General features: G+C 18.4%; 6 protein-coding genes across 6 annotated transcripts; 3 read left to right on the top strand and 3 right to left on the bottom strand.

The window, feature by feature from the left end:
* Positions 1–423: 423 nt before the first annotated feature.
* Positions 424–6,743, top strand: PADL01_1244100 (double C2-like domain-containing protein; the record flags this gene model as incomplete). Its single annotated transcript, XM_028683418.1, has 6 exons — positions 424–807; positions 1,014–1,907; positions 2,037–4,196; positions 4,423–6,028; positions 6,155–6,223; positions 6,472–6,743. The coding sequence occupies 6 exons, from the start codon at positions 424–426 to the stop codon at positions 6,741–6,743; spliced, it is 5,385 nt and encodes a 1,794-aa protein (XP_028539598.1).
* Positions 6,744–7,834: 1,091 nt separating this feature from the next.
* PADL01_1244000 (microtubule associated katanin, putative) lies at positions 7,835–9,311 on the top strand (the record flags this gene model as incomplete). The annotated part of the gene is made up of 4 exons (XM_028683417.1): positions 7,835–8,786; positions 8,925–8,996; positions 9,125–9,175; positions 9,274–9,311. 4 exons carry the CDS (start codon positions 7,835–7,837, stop codon positions 9,309–9,311), a joined length of 1,113 nt encoding a protein of 370 aa, XP_028539597.1.
* Positions 9,312–9,740: 429 nt separating this feature from the next.
* On the bottom strand, positions 9,741–10,916 carry PADL01_1243900 (ubiquitin-conjugating enzyme E2, putative; the record flags this gene model as incomplete). Its single annotated transcript, XM_028683416.1, has 1 exon — positions 9,741–10,916. One exon carries the CDS (start codon positions 10,914–10,916, stop codon positions 9,741–9,743), a length of 1,176 nt encoding a protein of 391 aa, XP_028539596.1.
* Positions 10,917–13,712: 2,796 nt separating this feature from the next.
* Positions 13,713–14,602, bottom strand: PADL01_1243800 (translation initiation factor SUI1, putative; the record flags this gene model as incomplete). Its single annotated transcript, XM_028683415.1, has 3 exons — positions 13,713–13,859; positions 14,050–14,150; positions 14,503–14,602. The coding sequence occupies 3 exons, from the start codon at positions 14,600–14,602 to the stop codon at positions 13,713–13,715; spliced, it is 348 nt and encodes a 115-aa protein (XP_028539595.1).
* Positions 14,603–17,984: 3,382 nt separating this feature from the next.
* On the top strand, positions 17,985–19,663 carry PADL01_1243700 (vacuolar-sorting protein SNF7, putative; the record flags this gene model as incomplete). The annotated part of the gene is made up of 8 exons (XM_028683413.1): positions 17,985–18,050; positions 18,186–18,272; positions 18,475–18,701; positions 18,916–19,024; positions 19,150–19,207; positions 19,315–19,350; positions 19,455–19,507; positions 19,619–19,663. The coding sequence occupies 8 exons, from the start codon at positions 17,985–17,987 to the stop codon at positions 19,661–19,663; spliced, it is 681 nt and encodes a 226-aa protein (XP_028539594.1).
* An 806-nt stretch (positions 19,664–20,469) lies between these two features.
* Positions 20,470–21,801, bottom strand: PADL01_1243600 (conserved Plasmodium protein, unknown function; the record flags this gene model as incomplete). The annotated part of the gene is made up of 1 exon (XM_028683412.1): positions 20,470–21,801. The coding sequence occupies one exon, from the start codon at positions 21,799–21,801 to the stop codon at positions 20,470–20,472; it is 1,332 nt and encodes a 443-aa protein (XP_028539593.1).
* Positions 21,802–23,073: the final 1,272 nt, after the last annotated feature.

Raw genomic sequence — 23,073 nt, 5'->3', positions numbered from 1 at the left:
AAAAGGTTGTATTCCTCTCTCTAAGTACCTATATATATATATATATATAATCTAAAATAGAAACATTTTGTAGTATTTATAATTCTTTTTTTTTTATATATATTTTTTCTAATTAAAAACCATATTTAATTTAGAAATGCATATGTTTCCGATATGTATTATTAATATATAATATTTATAATATATATATATATATATATATTTTTGTTTATTTTTTAATGTGATATAAAACAAATTAAACGTGTTAGGTTCCTAATAATGTTTCATTTGATCTAATTTTTTGAATATTTTTATTGTCTTTTGAAAAATCTGTTTGTAGATACAAGTAATAAAAAGAGTAAATAAATATATATATATATATATATATATATATATATAACAAAGTGACATTATATCAATATTAATAATAGTATAGTTAACATAATGATCCTAGACAAATTTAAAAATATTGTAAATCTTAGTAATAGTAATACAGAAAAAGAGGAAGGAAAAAATGCAGAAGCAAATGAAAATATTGATCCAAATACGCAGCTAGCTCATGAACCTTCAATTGTTGAAGCAGATGAAAAAACATTTTTTGATGAAATGTTAGGAGCTCCTCAATATACATATGATGAATTTTTACAAGTATTAAAAAATCCTATAGAAGAAAGAGGTGATACAGAGGATATGAAAAAGCATTGGGGATATCCTAGGAGATGGAAAGTTATTTTATGGGATTTACATATACAAAATTATATGAATAATGATTTTAATGCATTTGTAGATTTTGATTTTGGTGGTAACAGAGAAGAGTGTAGAATACAAGTAAGGAAATAGAAAATATATATTATTATAAATTTTAAAATATTTTGTAAAATTATAAGTACTATATGAATGAAAATAATATCCCACATAAATAAAAAATATATATATATATATATATATATATATGTGTACATATTTTATGCCATATGTCTATATTATCTTTTTCATTATTTTTTATTATTTTATTTATTTTTTTTTTTTATAAGAGAGGGTCCACTATGAAGATTTATGCAAAGGGTAAAACCAAAAACTGCTTGAGAACTCCTGTAGTAACAAATGTTGCATCTGAACAAAAAAAAAATATGAATTTTAGAAACGTTTTTGAATATAGAGGTTCCTATTTAGATTTAGAAAATGAAAAATTAAGAATAAGAGTATGGGAATATAAACAATTTACATTAAACAAATTAGAAGGAATATATGAAGAACCATTATTATCATTTGCTGTTGGAGAAATATATAATGAAACCACTTTATATAAATTTATTAAAGATTCGAGAGTGAAACGATGTCGTTTATACTTTCAATTATATTTTCAAGAACTTTATGATTTTGAATTATCATTTTTAAATTGGTCCTTTAGTGATTTATTATCATCTTCTTATATCCAAGCAAAAAGTTTTAATTATCTTATGAATAAAAACAATATAAAAAAAAGATATATAGACGATACCTCTTGTAATATTTTTCCTCATATGTGTAGAAATTTTAAAAGATTAAATAAAAAAAAAATTTATAGAAAGGTTAGGAATTATGATATAGATAAAAACTTTTCATTCAATACAGCAATGTCAGACGATTCGGATGAACGAAAAAATAGAAATGATAGAACTATAAAAAATTTGGAAAAATTATTTGTTCGTAATTTAACATTAATGCAAAATATTGAAGAAAATGAAGATATGTCATATAAAAACCTACAAAATATTAATCTACCAAATCCAAGAGTGACTATTACTTTGTCTCATACTCCTAAAGGACATGAGGGATTAAATATTATATCTATAGAGCAAAAAAGTATTAGATTTCCTATATGGGAAAATCTAGGAGAAATTTATTTTAGGGGTACCTTGAGGGACCTCGACGTATCCTACTTAAATGTAAAAAATAAAATATATATATATATAGATATATATTACACATATGTGATACATATATATATATATATATATATATATATATATATGTGTGTATTTTTTTTTTTTTTTTTATATGTTAAATCTTTTCAGATTAAAGTAGAAGATATGTCGGCACCAAAAAGTGCTAGAGAAATTGGGACGTGTCAAATTTCACTCAAAGGTATTGTGGACTACCCATATGTCATGCACGAATTAGAAGCACCATCATGGCTAGTTAAAGAAGCAAAATATGAAGGATGGGAAAATAAATTAAATGAATGGAAATTAGGAACAGTGGAAGGTAAAGTAATAATTAATCGAGTACCTCGTTATAGACAAAGAGGTGATATATATCATATTGATTCTAAACATCCTTATTTAATTGTACATATATTTAATATTGATAAGATAATTACTGTAGATAATATAAAAGAACTTGATACATATGTTGAGGTGTCATTTGATGAAACAAGTAGGAGAACTAGATTAATGAAGAAGACATTGAGTCCAAATTATGATAGTCAAATTTCTATTCCATTAAGATTTAATAATAAGAATGATATAAATTATGAGAATCTTAGTAAGAAAGGACTTATATATATAGATGTATGGGGTAAATCAGAAGATATTGTATATATTGGTGGTATATCTATAAGTCCATATGAAATATTTTTTAATGAAAAAAATGTTCGAAGAAATAAAACAAAATTAGAACATATAGATTTAGAAACAAATGTTAAAATTACTTATGATACAGTTGTATATAGAGGTTGTAAAAAATTATGTTTCTTACATGATGATCAAAGAATGTCAAATATTCATTTTAGTATATGGACCTATCCAGATATATTAGGAAATAGTAATACTCAAAAAAAAATTGTAGCTCCATTATCATTTAATACTACTATGAATTTCCCTACAAAATTAGCTGAAAAATATGATAAATTAAAAAAATTATATATGGAAGTCTTAAAAACTATAAAGTCTATACCTGAAAATTGTACAGATGTTAATACTGCAACAAGATTTTATAATTATGAATTAATAAATCAAAGAAAAGAAAAACATTTTTTACCTACATTAATTACTAGTATTAAATCACCATATTTTGCTGAATCTATGAATGCAATATTTCATTATGTTAGATGTATACCATTTATACATAAAAAAGAAAATATTATTTTTACTCCTGATTTTACATTACAATTAAAAGGTGGGAATGCATTAGATCATAGTTTATTATTATGTAGTTTATTTTTAGGTATTCCTGTTTTAGCCTTTGTATGTTTTGGTACCTTGTGGGATAAACAGAAACATGCATGGGTTGCTACATTTGAATATAATGAAGAGAAAAATTATGGAATTGTTAAATTCTGGGAAACTACTACTGGTAATGTATATATCTTAAAAAAAAGATTTATTGATCATAATAGATTAAAAGGATTAGAATTAAAATTAAAAGAATCAAAATATAAATCTCATTTAAGAAATGGATTTTTACAAAGATATGAAAATAATACAGATATTAACTATATTAAAGAACAAACTAAAAGACATATAAAACAATTATTTAAAAATAGAATAAATGATATACCTATTGGAGGACCTTCTTTACCATATAAAACTATTGATTTAATATTTAATCATAAAAATATTTATGTTAATTTACAACATTCTAGTCCTTTAAATATTTGGTATGATTATTGGAAATTTGATTTCTGGTTTCCTTTTTCATCTATTGAATATAATCTACAACCATCTTTTACAATCAAAAATTTTACACATAAAATGGAAGATATGGAACTAGATAAAATAGCTAAAGAATTAAGAACTAATATTGAAAAAAATATTAATATATATAGAGCTTCTAGAAATTTATCTACTAGATGGAATCGTGATGAAACCTTAGAAATATTCTTACAAGTAGGATTAGAATTATTACATCAATTAAATACATCCAGAAAAGAAGATGTATTATTAGCTAAACTTAAAATAGAAGATTGGAAAAAAGCTTTATATCATAAAGTACCTCAAAGTCATCGTTTGTTAGGCTTCCCATATCATTTTAATACATGCAAATCGAAATTCATATCTGATAAATTAATAAGTACATTAGCTATCTTAGAATCAAGAGATCGATCTCTTTGTTTGTCTCTTGCTGTTTGTTTATATAGTCTTCCAGGAAATTTTATATCATGTTATATATATATCATCACATGTGTCAAAATTACACAAAGGGAGTTACGTAAGATGGAGATAATAAAGGAGAAGGTATAAAAAAAAAAAAATATATATATATAATAATATATATATATATATTGTGACCTTTTTTTTTTTTTTTGAAATAAAAAATATCTTTTAAAAATCATATGATACATATAATATATTACATATAATATATTACATACAACACATAGCTTGTTGCATATGAGCTATATATATATATATATATATATATATATATGTATATTTTATTATTTTATTTTTTTTTTTTTAGGCGCAGAGAATGGCAGAAATAAAAAACTCGCAAAAGAAGAAAAAGAATTCAGATGATCCTAATATTGATATAAAAACTATGGATGATATAGAAGAAAAAGGAACACTCTCATCAACAAATTTAGGTGATACACTACGTGATGAACACACCGATATAGATACACAAGAAAAAAATCAAGAAACAGATAATTATAAAAATAAGAAAATTAAAAATACTAAATTGAAAGATATCAATATAGATAATGCAGAAAAAGAAAATCATCATCATATAACAGATAATAAGGTAAGTAAATCTTCAGATTTAATACATTCACTTGATAAAAATGATATTTCTAAAAATACATTTGATAAAGAAGAATCTATCAATAATTTAGATAAGGATAAAAAATATAGCTCTTTGAAAAAACGAAATGTAGTAAATAAAAAGGTTTCTATAAAAAACGAACCCAGTATAAACATTTATGATGATAATAAAATATATGAAGATGAAAATATATTTAATGAAATAGATAATGTGGAAAATAATCAAGATGAAATATATAATTTGAGACAAGGAAAAACTATCATAAATGAATTTCAACAAGTAAAGAAACAGCAAAAATATACATTAAATGAAAAAGGTGATGATCTTAGAACTAAAAAAAAAAGAAGTAAAGAAAAAAAAAAACAAGATAAATTGGAATTCGAAAAATTAATACAATCAAATGCCTATTTTGAACAAGAAAAAAAAAAACTACAAGAAGATATTAAAAAATTAGAAAAAGACAAAGAACAATTTCAAAAGGAAAAAATTCTTAGGGAAGAAAAGGAAAAACAAATACTTCTTGAAGAAAAAATTAAATTACAAAAGGAAAAAGAACTTTTTGAAAATGAAAAATTGGAAAGGAAAATGTCATATATGCTTAAAATTAATGAATTGGAAAAAAAAAAAAATGAAAGAAACCAAATGGAAGAGAGCTATAAAAGGATGATTCAAAAGGATAAGGAAAAAAAGAAAAAAAAGGAAAGGAGAGACAAAATTAGAAGGGAGGAGGAAGATAAAAGGGGTGAAGAAGAAAATATGAGGGAAGAACAAAAACGGAGGGAAGAGGAAATAATTAGGGAAGAAGAAAAAATGAGAAAAGAAAAAAAAATGAGAGAAGAAAAAAAAATGAGGGAGGAAGAAAGAATGAGAGAGGAAGAAAGAATGAGGGAGGAAGAAAAAATGAGGGAGGAAGAAAGAATGAGAGAGGAAGAAAAAATGAGGGAAGAAGAAAAAATGAGGGAAGAAGAAAAAAAGAAAAGAGAGAAAAAAATGAAAAGAGAAGAAGAAAAAAAACGAGAACAAGAACGAATAAGAATGGATGAAATACGAGAGCAAGATAAAATAAAAAAAAAAGAAGAAAAAGAGGAAAAAAATAGAAAGAAAAAAAAAGAGCATATAGAAGATAAATACAAAATAAGAAAGGAAGAAATATTAAATGAGAATAATTATGAAAGACAAATAAAATCAAAGAACATACATGAATTAAGTGATTATGAATATGATAAGAATATAAAAGAAAATAAATATTTAAATAAATTTGATGAAAAATTAGATTTGAATCAAATTTATTCAAAAGCATCAAGTAAAAATATAAACCTTAAAAAAATATATATATGAACAATATAAAATATATATATATATATATTGTGTGTGTATATTTCACCCTTTATTTTTTATATTTTTTTTTTTTATTTTTCTGTTTTACTAGATTTTTATGATAACCACGAAAAGAAAAGGAGAACCATAAAAGTCCATGCTAACCGTAAAGAAAACAGTGGTAATAAAAAATATATATGAATTAAAAATGTGAAAGATTAATATTATATATATTTTATAATTTGAACAGAATATTAAAAAAAAAAAAAAAAGATTAATATAATATAATATAATATATGATATCTGGTGTTTAACTTTTTTTCGTACAACCAAAATTTTACTCATACATTTATATGAATATATTTATAGCATTTTAAAAATGGTTTCATATTTTATATATCATTTTTCATACTTTTTATTTTCTGTTAGATTCCACATTTAGTCATATAGATGATAGTGTTAGGAATAAGAAAGAATACAATGAAGATAGTAACATTGCCAGATATTTGTATGAAAAAAGAAAACATGATCTTATTGGAAGAAGTAATTATAATTTCGATGAACCACATTATGGTAAGAAAATGAATAATTTATCATATCAAGATATAAAAGGAAGTAATCTATTTAAAGGTTTTATAGAAGAACCATCTTCGAAAAAATCAGCACAAAAAAAAAAAATTGTCATCGTCCGAAAAAATTAATTATGAAGTGATATATATAAAAAGAATACATAATCATATATATGGCATATACTTGATATATATTTTTTTATTTTTAAATAACAGATATATATATATATATATATATATATATATATATATATATATATATATGCTGTTCATTTTATGTGTATGTTTTAACTTATAAATGGAATTTTAATATATACATTATATATATATATGTTTACTTTTTTTTTTTTTTTTTTTTCATTGTTTTTATATATTATTTCAATATATATATGTATTTATATATACATAGATGCCTTTATAAAATACTTCTTTTATTAAAAATAAAAAAAAAACTTATAATTAATACTTTATATTTGCTCCTTTAAATAAAACACGTAGAATATATTAAAAATTGGAAATGTGATATGTTAAAATTTATTATTATACAAAAAAATAAAATTTTTTTTTTTTTTTAATTTTAAAAATACACTTCTCTGTATATCACTTTCTCTATAATGTTATAAAAACGTTTTTTTTTTTTTTTTTTTTATTAATATATTTAAAAATATATCTTACTGTGATAAATCATTCCCATATATATATATATATATATATATATATATATAATATGACTTATAAATGTACGCCCAAACTTATTATTTATATATATAAAATTTAGTTGTAATTTTTTTTTTTTTTTTTTTTTTTAAATTACAAAGATACATATGTATAATATATATATTATTGTTTCATTATATTTTATATAATATATATATATATATATATATATATTTATTTATTTATTTACTCACTGACCTCACAAAAATACTGTTATAAAATTTGTTAATCTTTTTCATTTTGTAAGATAAAATCATAAGCTCACAAAATATATGAAGGTTCAAAATGAAACAATGAAATATTAAATCAGTAAAATATTATAGAATATAAATAAATTATTATATTCAAATAAATAAATATATATATATATATATTTTAAAAGAAACATATATATTTTGTTCATATATTTTTTTTTTCGCATATACAATTATTCGTACAAGACGAAAAAAAGAAAAAAAAAAAAAGAAAAAAGAAATATATGTCCCATATATATATATATATATATAATGAATTCCATACTTTATAAAAAAATAAAACTTACTGATGATGCTGTAAAAAATTTGAGTGTAATAAGAGCATTTAAGTATAAGCAATCCATAACAAAAAATATATCATGGAGTTGTGATGGGGAATTATTATTAGCTTCTAATGGTAACGATTCAATTACATTATATAGTTTAATAAAAGGTAATAATATAAAAACTTTATATAGTAAAAAATCTGGTGTGGATGTTGTTCGTTTTCTAAATAATACTAATGAAGTAATTATATGTTCTACCAAATCTAATAATACAGAACATAAACAATTTTTACGTTTTTGGGATATCAAAGAAAATAAATATATAAAATCATTACCTCAAATTGGAAATATATGTGAATTAAATGGTATTTCTATTAATTATAATAAAAAATTAATGCTTGTTAATTCAGATGATGGACATGTAAAGTTATATTATTTTAATTGTGATTCCCCTTTAATTCTTTATAAATCAAATTTTGTAAGACCAGTTTCTTGTTTTGATAATGAAGGTCATGTATTTATTGCATCCTATGGTAAAAAAGAAATCCATTTTTATGATTTATTAATGTATGATCGTGGTGAATATAATATTATAGATTTAAAAAATATTATGAAAAATGAAGAATATATAACCAACTTATTTTTTACTCCAAATAATAAATATATTATCATTTCTACTAATCTTAATCATCATTATAAAATAGATTCTATTACCGGTACTTATATATGTACATATAAATATCCACTCCAAGCAAATCAACAATATATTATGTCAAACAAAACAAAGGATATTATTAATCAACATACATATTCACAAACAAAAGAAAAACTTCAACACACATTAAATAATACAAATCAAAAAAATGTTCATTTGGAAAATAAAAATGATATCTTTTTTATGCCAACCATTACGCCCGATGGTCACTATATCATGTGTGGTAAGAATAAAAGCAGCAATAAAAAAATAAAATAAAATGAAATAAAAAATAACATCATGTTTATACATACATATATATATATATATATATATATATATATATATATTTATATATTTCTTTTATGTATACATTTTTAAGGGGGGAAAGATGCGGGAATTCATATTTGGGCCGAAGGAGGAAACCATGTAACAACTTTATATGGGCATGAAGGTAATAGAAATATACTTCCGAAATAATAAATATAAAACACTATAACACGTAAATATATATATATATATATATATATATAATTTTTTTTATATATCACCTTTTTTATATACTTTAAAATTATTTTGTAGGCCCTCCGAACAATGTTAGTTTTAATCCGAAGTGCTCTGTTCTAGCTTCTAGTAAAATACGACAAAGAAACACATAATACATGGAATAATATATATATATATATATATTTTTATTTATTTATATTTATTTATTTTCCATTTTTTTTTAGGCTGCTTAAATATAGCATTGTGGCAACCTTCATTATGACATTCTCATTTTCCATTATTTAATGTATGGTTTTACAAATATATTAAAAACGTGTGTATTCATATTGCACTTATTATATCTACAATTTTTTCAAAATGACAATAATATTTGATGTATTTTTTAAAGTGTTATAAAAAAAAAAAAAAAAAAAAAAAAAAAAAAGTATCTATTATTATAACAGAATATAATATGATATCAATATATTTTTTTTTTTTTTTTTTGATGTGTATTCTAAACGTGGTTTTAAATAATTTTAAAAATGTATTTGCTACAATTTTGAAAAATAAATAAATAAAAATGTTTTCATATATATATATGCATTTATGTATTAATTCTTTTTTTTTTTTTTTTTTTTTTTTTTTTTTTTTTTTTTTTGTTTATCTTATTTTAACATCCAAGTAATGTTTTTGTGTAATATGTAATTTTTATTTATTCATTTGTATTAACATTATTTATATAATTATCCAATGAATAGTTTTCAACATTTATATTATCACTTTGATTATATTCCTCATTTGTGTCATCCCTTTTTAAGTTTTCCTTATTTTTCTCATCGGCATTTATATTGTTCTCATTGTCATTTATTTTTTTTTCTTCTCCATTTGTATTATCCTCATCGCCTTTAAAATTGTTTTCTTCTCCTTTTATATTATCCTCATCACCTTTTATGCTGTCCTCATCCCCCATTGTGCTTTCCATCGAGTATTCATTTATCAACCAGTGTATAAAAGCCTCAGCCTTTCTAGCACATACCTGATCAGTTTTAATATTTTCCAACTTATCTTTTATTTCAATATGTTCTTCCTTTTGATTAAAATTAAACATACAATTTTCCATATGATCATATATTTTCTTATTACCCAGATTTATATATTTTTGAACATTTTTAATAAATTCATCTTTATCATTGTTTAATAAAAAAAGCGCTTCTTCATTTTCTACGGTTTCTTTATTATATTCCTCTTGTAAATAAAAGAGGTTTTTTATATATAAAAATATAAGAGACATATAATGGCAACTAGGGTCCCAATTAGAGAGAGTAGTGCCTAAATTTAATTTTCCTGTTTGAATATTAACTAAAGGATGGAATATGGGTGTTATAAAAAATACTTCTGGACATGTATTTGGATAATTATGACTTAAACGTATTTGTAATTTTAATTTTGCATTTTTATATACAGTACTATATAACATTATAAAAACATCCCATATTAATAAATTATCTATTTGTGGTAAACAATAAAAATTTCTTGGTATTTCATTCATAAGAAATGAATATTCTGTTAGTATAGAATAATTATGTATATTTTTATGTATTTCATTTAAATATCCATCAATAATATCTTGATCAAATGTAGATTGTGCTAATAATTCAGGATTTAATGGTATTATTGTTCTACCTAATCTTTGTGTTATTAATGTATATTCCTTATTACCATATTTTATATTATCTATATTATCTAAATTCTCTTTATTTTCGCTACTTATATCATTATTATTATTATTATTACCATCTGCATATTTTGGGAAATATGCAAACGTTCTTCCAACTAATAATCTGCTAATTCCTTCTTCTTCTAAAATTCGTTCATTGTCATACCACATGGTACAATATATCAATTATTTTATTTTATAATATTGATAATTTTTTTACAACAAAAAAAATAAATACCTTAATATTATATTTTTGTGTGTAGAAGGTTTAATACATAAACATATATATATATATATATATATATATGTATGTATTTTTTTTCTATAAGACTTTCTGATCTGTGCTTATTTTTACATGTCCCCTTAAATATAAATAATTTAATTTTTTATTCTTAAAATTTTTTCATGTAATATAATTAAATCTTAAAATATATATGTACATATTTATATTTTATTTTTAAAAATAATAAAAAAAAAAAAAAATTGGAAATCAGGAACACACTACAATATATTGTTCTTTTTTTTTTTTTTTTTTTTTTTTTTTTTTTACCTATATGCATAATATAATATATATTTATATATAGGTCTGTTCATGTTTAATTATTAATAAAAGGTCCATTTTTTTTTCTTTTTTTTTATTTATTAATATATATATATATATATATATATATATATATAATAAACAACAAATTAATATTATAATTTTACCCATAATTACACATATAAAAACATTACACGCAAGATTGAACGAGAACAAAATCTTTTTTTTTTTTTTTTTTTTTTTGGCACTGTCCTCAAAAAAAAATCTCAGTTGTGTGCACACAAAAAAAAAAAAAAAAAAAAATTATAAAAATAACATAATATTTGAGAAAATAAAAAAAAATATATAAAATTTAAAAAAAATTTATATATACTATATTATTATTATTATTATATATATTTATAAATATATTATTTTTTTTTTTTTTCACCTAAATTTCCATAAGGCTACCTTTAAAAGGACCCATATAATATTTAACTCAATGTTTTACAAAAATGATAAAATAAAAAAAGAATTGTTTTATTAAATATATTTATGTATACATATTAATATTCTTAAACAAAATAACATTTCAATTTTTCTTATTATTTCATATTATTTATTTGTAGATTTATTATTAAAAAAAAAAAAAAAATGAAAAGAAAAGAAATTCAAGTGCCACCAAAAAGGTGTGTTATTTTATTTTTTTCTCATTGTTCAATATGTTATGCATTGAAGAATGAATTATAGAAGATATATAATATTTCCAAAAAAAAAAAAAAATAATAAATTTATATAGAAAATCTTTTTTACAAATCCAATGTATTTAAGAAGTATTTCTAATGATGTTTTAAATGATATATTAATATATAAATAAAATTATTAATTAAATTAAATGGTTTAAAAAATAAAATAAAATAATTTTTTCTGCTCATTTTAATAAATCTATTGGAATTAAATGTCCATTTATAATATACATATATATATATATATATATATAACATTATGACTTAAATATAATTCTACATCAAAATATTCATATGAGCATTACTTTTTCAATAGTATTTTATATATGTATGTCCACCCTTAAAACAGAAATAATTTTTAATAATTTAGAAAAAATATTGTAACAATTTTACTTTTCTTTTTATTTTAAAAATAACTAAAATTATTATATATTATAATATTTTTATTTCTTTATTATTTTATTTTTTTTTTTTTAGCCATCATTTTTTATTTTTACATTTTTTCCTGTTTCTCCAAAATAAAGTTTATTTGTTTTTATAGTTACTTCATGCATCTAAATACTTCTTATGTTACAATAATGAATGAATATACATATATTATACATATAGTAAGAAAAATAATGATAAATATTATTTCATAAAAAATTTGAGATGTAAATTAATAAGAAAAAAAAAAAAAAAAAAGACATAAAGGTATATATATTTATTGAGTAAAAAAAAAAGAAAAAAAAAAAAAAAAAAAAAAAGGGAATATTATATATACATATATATCATATACACAATATATAAAAATATATTATTATAGTACACTTAAAAGTGTATATATATTTACTATACATTTATATACATTTTCCAAAAGATATTAATTTTTTCTTCGTACATAATATTTTAATTTTTTTCTTTTTGTGTGTGTGCTAGCTAATCCATTCTACAAACCATTTTTTTTTTTTTTTTTTTTCAGTCCTTTCGTTCTTGTTTATACATATATATTTTCTCTCTTTTTTTTTTTTTTTTTTTTTTTTTTTGTTTTGGCTAGTTTTGAAACAATTTTTCTAATATGCATACAATTAGTACATATCACAAAAATACATAAAAATTGTATACATTGTTTTCTCTTTAAATATATATAAATATATATATATATCTTCTAATTTTGGTAGCAAAAAAAAGAAAAAAAAATTGTTAAAAAAAAAAAAAATTAATGGCATAAATTATTACTTCCCACACAATATATATATATATATATATATATATATTGTTATAAATAAGTAATATTTAGTAATAGGTATAAATATTGGACTGTTTCACTATTTTTTTTAACATACTTTATATTTATGAATATATTTATATATAAATGTATATATATATATATACAATTATTCCGTTTATTATAAATAAAAAAAAATATATATATAAAGGTTTTTAATTATAATTATGTGAACAATTTTTTGGTATAATTAAACAGATTTATATTAATTGTATGAGAAATGGTATTTATTCCATAGTTGCTATACTTATTTGTTTCGGTTAATTCATTCAAGGTGTCCAAGTTTTCTTTTTTTTTTTTTTTTTTTTTTTTTTTTTTGATTTTTTTGTTTTTTTTTTGTTTTTTTTTTTTATTTATATTTTTGAATAATGTAAAAATAATATTATATATAATATGTATAAAAAATAAACAACATTATTTATATATATATACAATTAAGCACCATGTATACGTATGTGCTCTAATGCGCAAATTCCTTCTCTTATTAGAAACTCTTTAACGTTGTTTCTTTTATCGCCTTGAAGTTGAATAATTGAACCATGCTCAATATCTTCAATAATTGTTCCATTACAATTAAATTCCTATATAATTTAAAAGACACACAAAATAAAATATATATATACATATATATATATATGTTCGTGTTATAAATATATACCTAAATATACTAAACATATATGTATATTTTTTTTTTTTTTTTTTTTATTTATAAAGATGCGTATTTTTTTTCAAATACACATTAAAATTTATTTATAATATATATAGAATTACCTTTTTTAAGGCTCTAACCATCTTTTTCAAATCAAACGTTTTTCCTAATCCTTGTACTGTAGTAACACTTTTTCTACCATTTCTTTGTTGATTTCTAATATCTGTAGTTAATAAATATTATATATATTTATATGTTACATATATATAATGCATTTATGTATATTTTTTTTCATTTCTCATATTATATTATTATACATACAAGCCAATAATATATTATTCTTATAATGCATATATCTATATATATTTACACTACATATATAACATATATGAACATGAAAAAATATGACGGTCAATATATATATATATATATATGTAATGGCTTTTTTATAATGGCGAGCTATATCACCATGCTTTGTAATATAAAAAAAAAAAAAAAAAAAATATAACATATATATATATATACATAAATTTATAGATAAATATATATTTTTTTAATTATTTAATAAATCTTACGTATTAAATTCGTCGCGTTGGATTTACCATTCCCCTTATCGACAATATTTTCATTTGTAAAGGGGTCATTAATACCAAGATTCTGTATAGCGAGGTTCATCAAGATTTATTAAGACGAAAAGGATAAATTTATTAAAAAAAAAAAATAAAAGTTAATTTAATTTAAAAATTAATAAAAAAAGAAGAAAACAACAAAAGTAGAAGGATTTTATAATATATATATATATATTTTTTATGTATATAAAAATTAAAATATAAATATAATTATTTTTTTTTTTTTGTAAATATATATATATATATTTTTTTTTTAATTTAATAAAAAAAAAGAAATAAAAAAAAAAAAAAAAAAGGAAAAATATTATATAAATTTTTTATTATATTAAATTATAAAAGAAAAATATATGTAAAATATATTATGTATAAAAAAATAAAATTTTTTTTTTCAACGGATGGGATTTGATCAGAAAAAAAAAAAAAAATTAATTTTTTTCTTTTTTAATTTGTTTATTCAATTTTAAATAAATTTTTATATGTAATAAATATATATTATTCATATATTTATTATTATGTTATATTATATATATAATAATATATATTTTTTTTAATTTATATTTTTTTAAATATATATAATATGCGATGGGATTATTATTATATATATAATTTATATATATATAAATTTATATAAATTTTTTTTTTCTTTTGAATTTAATATTATATTTATATATATATTATATGTATTATATGTATATTTTATATAATTTTAAAAAAATGTTTTTTTATGTTTTGGGGTATATTAATTATATTTTTTATATTATATATTATATATTTATTATACTTTTTTTTATATATATATACATATATAATTTTTTAATGTTTTAAAAAAAAATTTTTTTTTTTTTTTTTTTTTTTGCATGCTTTATTGGTCGATAAATTGAAAAAAAAAAAAAACTGCGAACATCAAAAAAAAAAAAATTTTAGCTTTTTGTTTTTTCATATATATATTAATATTATATTTTCATATATTTATATATATATATATATATATATATATTTTTTTTTTTATTATGTAATTATTTTTTATTTTACATTTTTTCTGCAAGTATATTATATATATATAATATATATATATATATAAATATTCTTATTATTACCTATATAATATATATATATATATATAATATATATATTTACCCATCAAAATTCATAATAAAAAAATTAAAATATATATTTAATAATAATATTATTATAAATATAAAATTTGGAAAATATATAATTTATAAGTACATAAAATTATAATATAAATATTACCAGTATACATGTATTTTGTTACTTGTATACTTTTATAAGATATATTATTATTATATATATTTTATAAATATAGTATCATAGTTTTTGTTTATATATATGATATTATTCTTTTGAAAATACCAAAAAAATTTATATTTCTTTTTTTTATATAAAAAAAAAAATACGATGCAAATACTTGCACGTCCCCTATATAAAAAATATTATATATATATATATATATATATATATATATTTATGCATCTTTATATAAGAGGAATTATATTATTATTAATATATATTGATGAGTACACTTTTTTTTCAATGATTCTCTTTTCCTTTGCACACAAAATAAATGAAAAAATGAAACTGTCAAATGAATAAAATGATATATATTAATATACAGTGTTGTAAAAAAGAAACAATAAATGTATTAAAAAAGCAATCGGAATTTTTTTTTTTTTTTTTTGATATAAACCTATAGTAATATGAAAGATAATATTTTTTATATTTTTAAATAACTATCTTTGTAATTGTAGAACTCGGACAAAATATATATATATATATATATATATATATATATTTATATTTATATTTGATAGAGTGAATTATCTAGGTGATATGTATATATTTATGTTACAAGAATAATTAATGTATGTCATCTTTTTCTTTATTTCTTTTTTCATATTGAAATTAAATTATGAAAAAGTATTGTGGAAAAAAATATATAGATATATTATGTTTTTCGAACCATCCTACTGATGCAATTATTTTGTTTGTTTTAAAAGTATTTTTTGAATTCTTATGATAAGACCTATTATGTTTATATATCATTGTTATGTAATGTATCATCAATGTTTTATAAATATTATAGCATTACTTTTTTTTATGGGTTTTCTATATCTACATATATATATATATATATATATATATATGTGCATTTTTTCTTTTCTGTTTTTTTATATATATATATAAATTTAGACATTTAAGATTATATTATATGTGTAATATGATCAAATCACGTATCTATCATAGTATCATGTATTTTTAACAAGGATAAGTTATTTAAGCTCATAAAAAATTTTTAAATATTTTATATCTTTAAATAAATATTCAAAGTTGAATACACTTCTTATTTAATTTAAATTAATTCATATTTTCTCCATGTCTATTTTTATTTTATTTTGTCTTTCTTTTATTTTTAAAAAATATATTATAGAATAATAAGATAAACAATTGGTATTTATAATATTATAAAAAAAAAAATATAAAATTAATTGCTAAATTTTTATGTATTTTATTTTATTTTTTAATTTATTTTTATGAAATGATATGGGTTTGAAATGTGTTGTCATGATATGAGGGATGTTCAAAAAAATAGCGACCTCATATGAACATAATATAAATAAAAAACATGTCCAAATATAATATAATAAAATATAATATAACATTTAAAATAAAAAAGAATAAAAGTAAAAAGTATATATTCACATTAAAGATACATATATATATATATATATATATATATATATATGATTTGCTTTATGTAAATGTTTTTTTAATTATTCTTGAAATATAAATATACATAATGTTACATTTATATTTTCCCTTTTGAATCACATAACATTTTAATTCCAATGTTTTTTTTTTTTTTTTTATTATTCAACCTAAAATAATGTATCGACAAAAAAAAAAAAAAAAAAAAAAAAAAAAAATAGGCGAATTTTATTTTAATTTTTTTTTGAAACAAAAAAAATACGTTACTATTTTGGTTAACATAAATAAAGAAAATGTATATATAAAAAAACCATGCACATTTTTATTTATATATATTTTATTATTTTTTTGAAAATAATAAAAAAATATTATATACTCACAAAGCAGGTATGTAAAGCATCAATGACATTTTTTTTTTTTTTTTTTTTTTTGTAAAAAATAAAATATATAATTTTAAACATATAATAAATGGTTACATAAACGTAATACACAATACATATTATAAATATATATATATATATATATATATATTTTTCTGTTTATATATTTATTTTATATTTTATATTTCAATTTTTTTTTTTTTTTTTTTTTTTGAATGTTTTTCTTTGTTTCCCCTTCTTTTAAATATTTTCTCCATCTTAATATTATATATATATAAGTACACGAATACTTATTTATACATTTGTTTGTCGTATTTTAAAATGAGATTTTGGTTTTCCAAAAAAAAAAATAGTCCTGAATATAGTGATAATAAAAAAAAGAACAATGTAAGTGTAGTTAATATTATTGCTTACACTTTTGTTTGATACTATTCTGTATTATATATATATATATATATATATTTATTTATACATTTATTATTATTTTTTATTTTATTTTTTTTTTTTTTTTTATGATTGTAGGATGAAATATACAAAGCTATTTTAAAAAATAGGGAAGCAATAGATGCTTTAGAAAAGAAGCAAGTGCAAGTAGAGAAAAAAATTAAGGTAAACAAGTTTATATTTTTTTAATAGATCAATTTAAAAAGAAATAGTATACTTTGTATGGATATACATACATATATAATATAAATGTATATGTATATCATTAAATATGAACACATTTAATCTATCTCCATTACATAATTAGACACACATATATTTATATTTATGTTTATGTTTATGTTTATGTTTTATTATTTTTTTTTAGCAACTGGAAATTGAAGCAAAACAGAAAGTTCAGAATAATCAAATGAACAGTGCCAAAATATTATTGAAACGAAAAAAATTGTATGAACAAGAAATAGAAAATATTTTAAATAATAGATTAACTTTAGAAGATAATATGATAAATTTAGAAAATATGCATTTACATAAAATTGCAGTTAGTGCATTGTCTTATGCAGCTAATACACACAAAAAGCTTAACAATGAAATGTAAGAAAAATGAATAAATATAAATGAATATATATATATATATATATATATATATATATTGGTTATATGTTTTTATGAGTTATAATAAAGGAATAAGATATAATAATCATATATACCTTATATATTATACTGATTATCATTATATAAAAATATTATATTATTATTAAATATATGAATGCTATGGTTTACATATATATATATTTTCTCTTTATAGTAATCCCCAAAAAGTGGAAAAAATTATTGACACCATACAAGAAAATAAAGATATGCAAGAAGAAATTAATCAAGCCTTAAGTTTCAACCTCATAAATAACGTAGATGATGTAATGATATATTTATTATATATAAATAAAGTGATATTATATTTTTCTTTGCATTTTTTTTAAATAATTAGAAATTAATACGTTGATAATATATATATGTGATATATTTTATTTTTATTTTTTAGGACGAAATCGATAAGGAACTCAATTTATTGAAAGAGCAAAGCTTGGAAGAAAAACTCAGTAAAATTATTATAATAAGCATAAAAATATAATATATATATATATTAGAGATATATATATATATATATATATATATATTTTTTTTTTTTTTTTTAAATATTTTTCAGGTGCTAAAGTTAATAATATACCCCCAATACCAAATGGTAAGAAGAATTTTATTTTTATGTTTATGTCTTATAAACTTATCATTATTTATATGTATATATTATGAAAATTTTTTTTTTTTTTTTTTTTTTCTCATTTTTAGAAAATATTAATATTCCAAATAAGCAAAGACAAAATATAAACTTTAACGAGGAGGTACAATAAAATAATGCCACACATTTCTATGTTTATCTATTATTATTAATTGTATATATTTTATTTTTTTTTTTAATATTTACTCATGTAAAATTTTATTTCCTTTTATAGTCTGATGACGAAGAATTAAAAGAGCTTATTGGAGAAATGACCTAAATGTTTAGTCACCTTATTTTTTTTATTTTTTGAAAAAAGTACACATATAAAATGTTACAGATTAAAATAAATATATATAAGATAAATAAATTTTATGTGGTTCATTTTTTATTGTATTTTTTTTATATTTCCCAAAAAAAAAAATTTTTTTGAATTCCAAAAAAAGTTTAATTAAATTTTTATTTTTTTCACCTTTTCACTTTGTAATTCTCATATTATATACATATGTTTATTTATCTTATCTTTTTTTTTTTTGTTTTAAATTATAAATAATGAACTTATATATATATATATATATATATTTTTGCTTTCTTTTTTTTTTTAATTGTTAATATATACAAACACATAGATAGTAGTTGCTGCTAATATATATATATTATATATATATTTATGTATATGTGTTTATATATTTATTTGTCTTATATTTCCATACATTTTGAAGTATTAGTTATTACATTAATTATAATTCACTTAAAAAAAATTATTATTTATAAAGTTTATAAATTTTTTATTTCTTATAAGAGATAAGCTTTTATGATTATATAACCCATCATAGTTAAAACAAAAAAAAAAAAAAAATAATAATAATAAAAAAAAATAAAAAAAAAAATAAATGAGGAGTTTAAAAAAATATAAAAAGGAAATTTCTTCCAACATTATTCATTTTAATTTATACGTTTAGTACAAATTTTTATTTTGTGTTATTTCATTTTATTCGTTTTAATTTTTCTTAATTTTTCTTTATTTTTGGAAGCTTCATAAAAAAAAATAAAAGACAAAATCAGCATGATATATATACCCCAATTTTAAGAAGCTACCTTTTGTATTTCCATAATTTTTTTTTGTATTTGTTTTTTTATTCCACTATATTGACGTTTAATTTCACTCATAAGTTGAATTATATATTTGAGTATATTTTTCAATAATTTTATTTCATTTTTTTTTAAATAATATTCAAGCATTTTTCTGCTTTGAATATTATCATATTGTAATAATAATTTATATGTACTAATAATGTTGTTTACTTTTATTATATAAATATTAACTACATCTTCTATTTTTTTATTAAATTTTTTATTAATATCTAATATGTTTAATTTATAAATAATTTTATATAATAATATGAGTATTTTTTCATTTTTTTTAACTATATTTTCATATTCTCTAAAAACATTAGATTCGTTATTGCATGTTGATAAGCATGTTTTTTGTTCGTTCTGCATATTTATGTTCTTAAAATTTAAATGTTGAGTATAATTATTGTTTATTCTTTGATATGAATTTTTGTTTTTTTTTTTATGGGTATATTTTTTGAATGTGATATCTGTTAGAGTCATATCGTCATTGTTTTGTTTTTGATTGTTATCTTTAATTTTATTTACAAAATTAGCTATAATCATTTTTGAATCCTTTGAATCATTTATTGTAAACATAAATGTATTCCATATATCAGCTTCCTCATCACAATTATATATATTCATATTATTAAGCTCATTATAATCGTTAGATATATTCATATATCCATTCTTATAACCTTTTAATTTATAATTTTTTAAATAAGTATAATTACTTCTATCTACACATTTGTATATATTTGGATCATTTCGTTTTTTTCCAAATTCTATTATTTCTGAAATTTTGTTATTTAAAATTTTTTCATTTTTATTTAACATATTTTCGAAAATTGTTTTTTCATTATTTTTGCATATAGAATTAGAACTATAATTTATTTTTTTTTTCTTTTGTTTTTTATATATATCACATTCGTTCCATTTATTTGCTGTTGTTCTATAATTCTTACTGTACTCATTCCAATTAATGTTATAATTTTGTAATTGTTTTTCTTTTATCTTATTTTCTCTCTTTTGGTTATCTTGTATGTTTCTTAAATAAAAAATGAATTCATCTTCAGAACCAACCATTACATGGGAAGTATCTACATAATTTTTTTCTTTGTCTTTTTTTTCATGATCATTTATGCAATTTATGAATATATTTATTTCTTTTTGAAATTGAAGATATAGTTCATTAGATAGTTCTGTTCCCTGTTCTATATTTGGATTCATATGAATCCTATTTTCTTTCTGTAGACATTTTTTTTTTATATTTAAATGTGCATTATTAAAACTGGAAACCATTATTTTCCTCCTTAATATTACACATATATAAATATATAAATATAAATATATATATATACATATATATATATATATATATATATATATATATTTATTTATTTATTTTGTACATAAAATTAGTGTTAGAACAATTGTAATTATTGCTCACTAAACATTTGTTCATATAGTTACTTTCATTTTTTTAGTATAATAAAAATTCCTTATATATACACATTTTGAAAAATATATTTACCTACCTACCTATTTTTTTTTTTTTTTTTTTTTTTTTTTAATATTAGAATAATTTTTTCTCTACTCAAAAATTATAATATTTTATAAATAAAAAAAATCCTTCATGCGTCGTTATATATTTTAAATTTTTAACACATTACAATTAAGTACACATCTACATATAAATAAATATATATATACATATATATAATATATATATATATATATTTTTTTTATTTAAAATTAAAAATTTTCTATATCTAATCTAATTATTAAATAATATTTTATTTTTCTAATTATATATATATTTTTTATAAAAAGGTTGAAAAAATATATATTGTATGATTCTATCATTTTATTAAAAAAAAAAATAAAAAAAAAAAATCATAAAATTATGAAATAAACATATTTTTGATAAAAATTAAAAAAAAAATTAATTGTTTAAAATTTTTTCCTTATGTACTACTAGAGTATATTATAAAAAAAAAAAAAAGAAAAAAAAAAAAAGGATTGTTCTATTAAATATTAAAAATTCAATCAAAATAAATTGTATGGAATTTTAATTTTCCATATACTTTTCGAAATGTTATATATGTAAATAAATAAATATATGTATATATTAATTCTACAAAAAATAGAAAAAATCATTTTATTAATTTTTATATAATTTTATAACATGGGGTATAATATTTAAAAACACATTTTCTGGGTGGTCCTCCTTAAAATAAAAAAGAACGTTTACAGTATATGTAGATATAATATAAAATGAGAAAAAAAGCAAAAAAAAAATAAATAAAGTAATTAAAGTTGTACCTTATCATTATAAGGAGAAAAATAAAAATATATAATTCATATCAAATGGAATATATAAGAGTATAGTTTATGATATATATATATATATATATATATATATATATATATATTTTTGTTTATGTGTATTACTTTATTTTATATATTTAAATGACTCCTTCATTCAGTCTCCATGAAGACAAGTTTATTTGTTGCACACATATAAATAAAGAAAATAGTTCCTATTTTTTTATATAAAAAATAATTAAATAA

This window comes from Plasmodium sp. gorilla clade G2 (genome assembly GCF_900097015.1).
Source record: "Plasmodium sp. gorilla clade G2 genome assembly, chromosome: 12".
Classification (NCBI taxonomy): domain Eukaryota; phylum Apicomplexa; class Aconoidasida; order Haemosporida; family Plasmodiidae; genus Plasmodium; species Plasmodium adleri (nom. inval.).
Note: the sequence above shows the minus strand (reverse complement) of the source record. Positions and strands in the feature narration are given on the sequence as shown.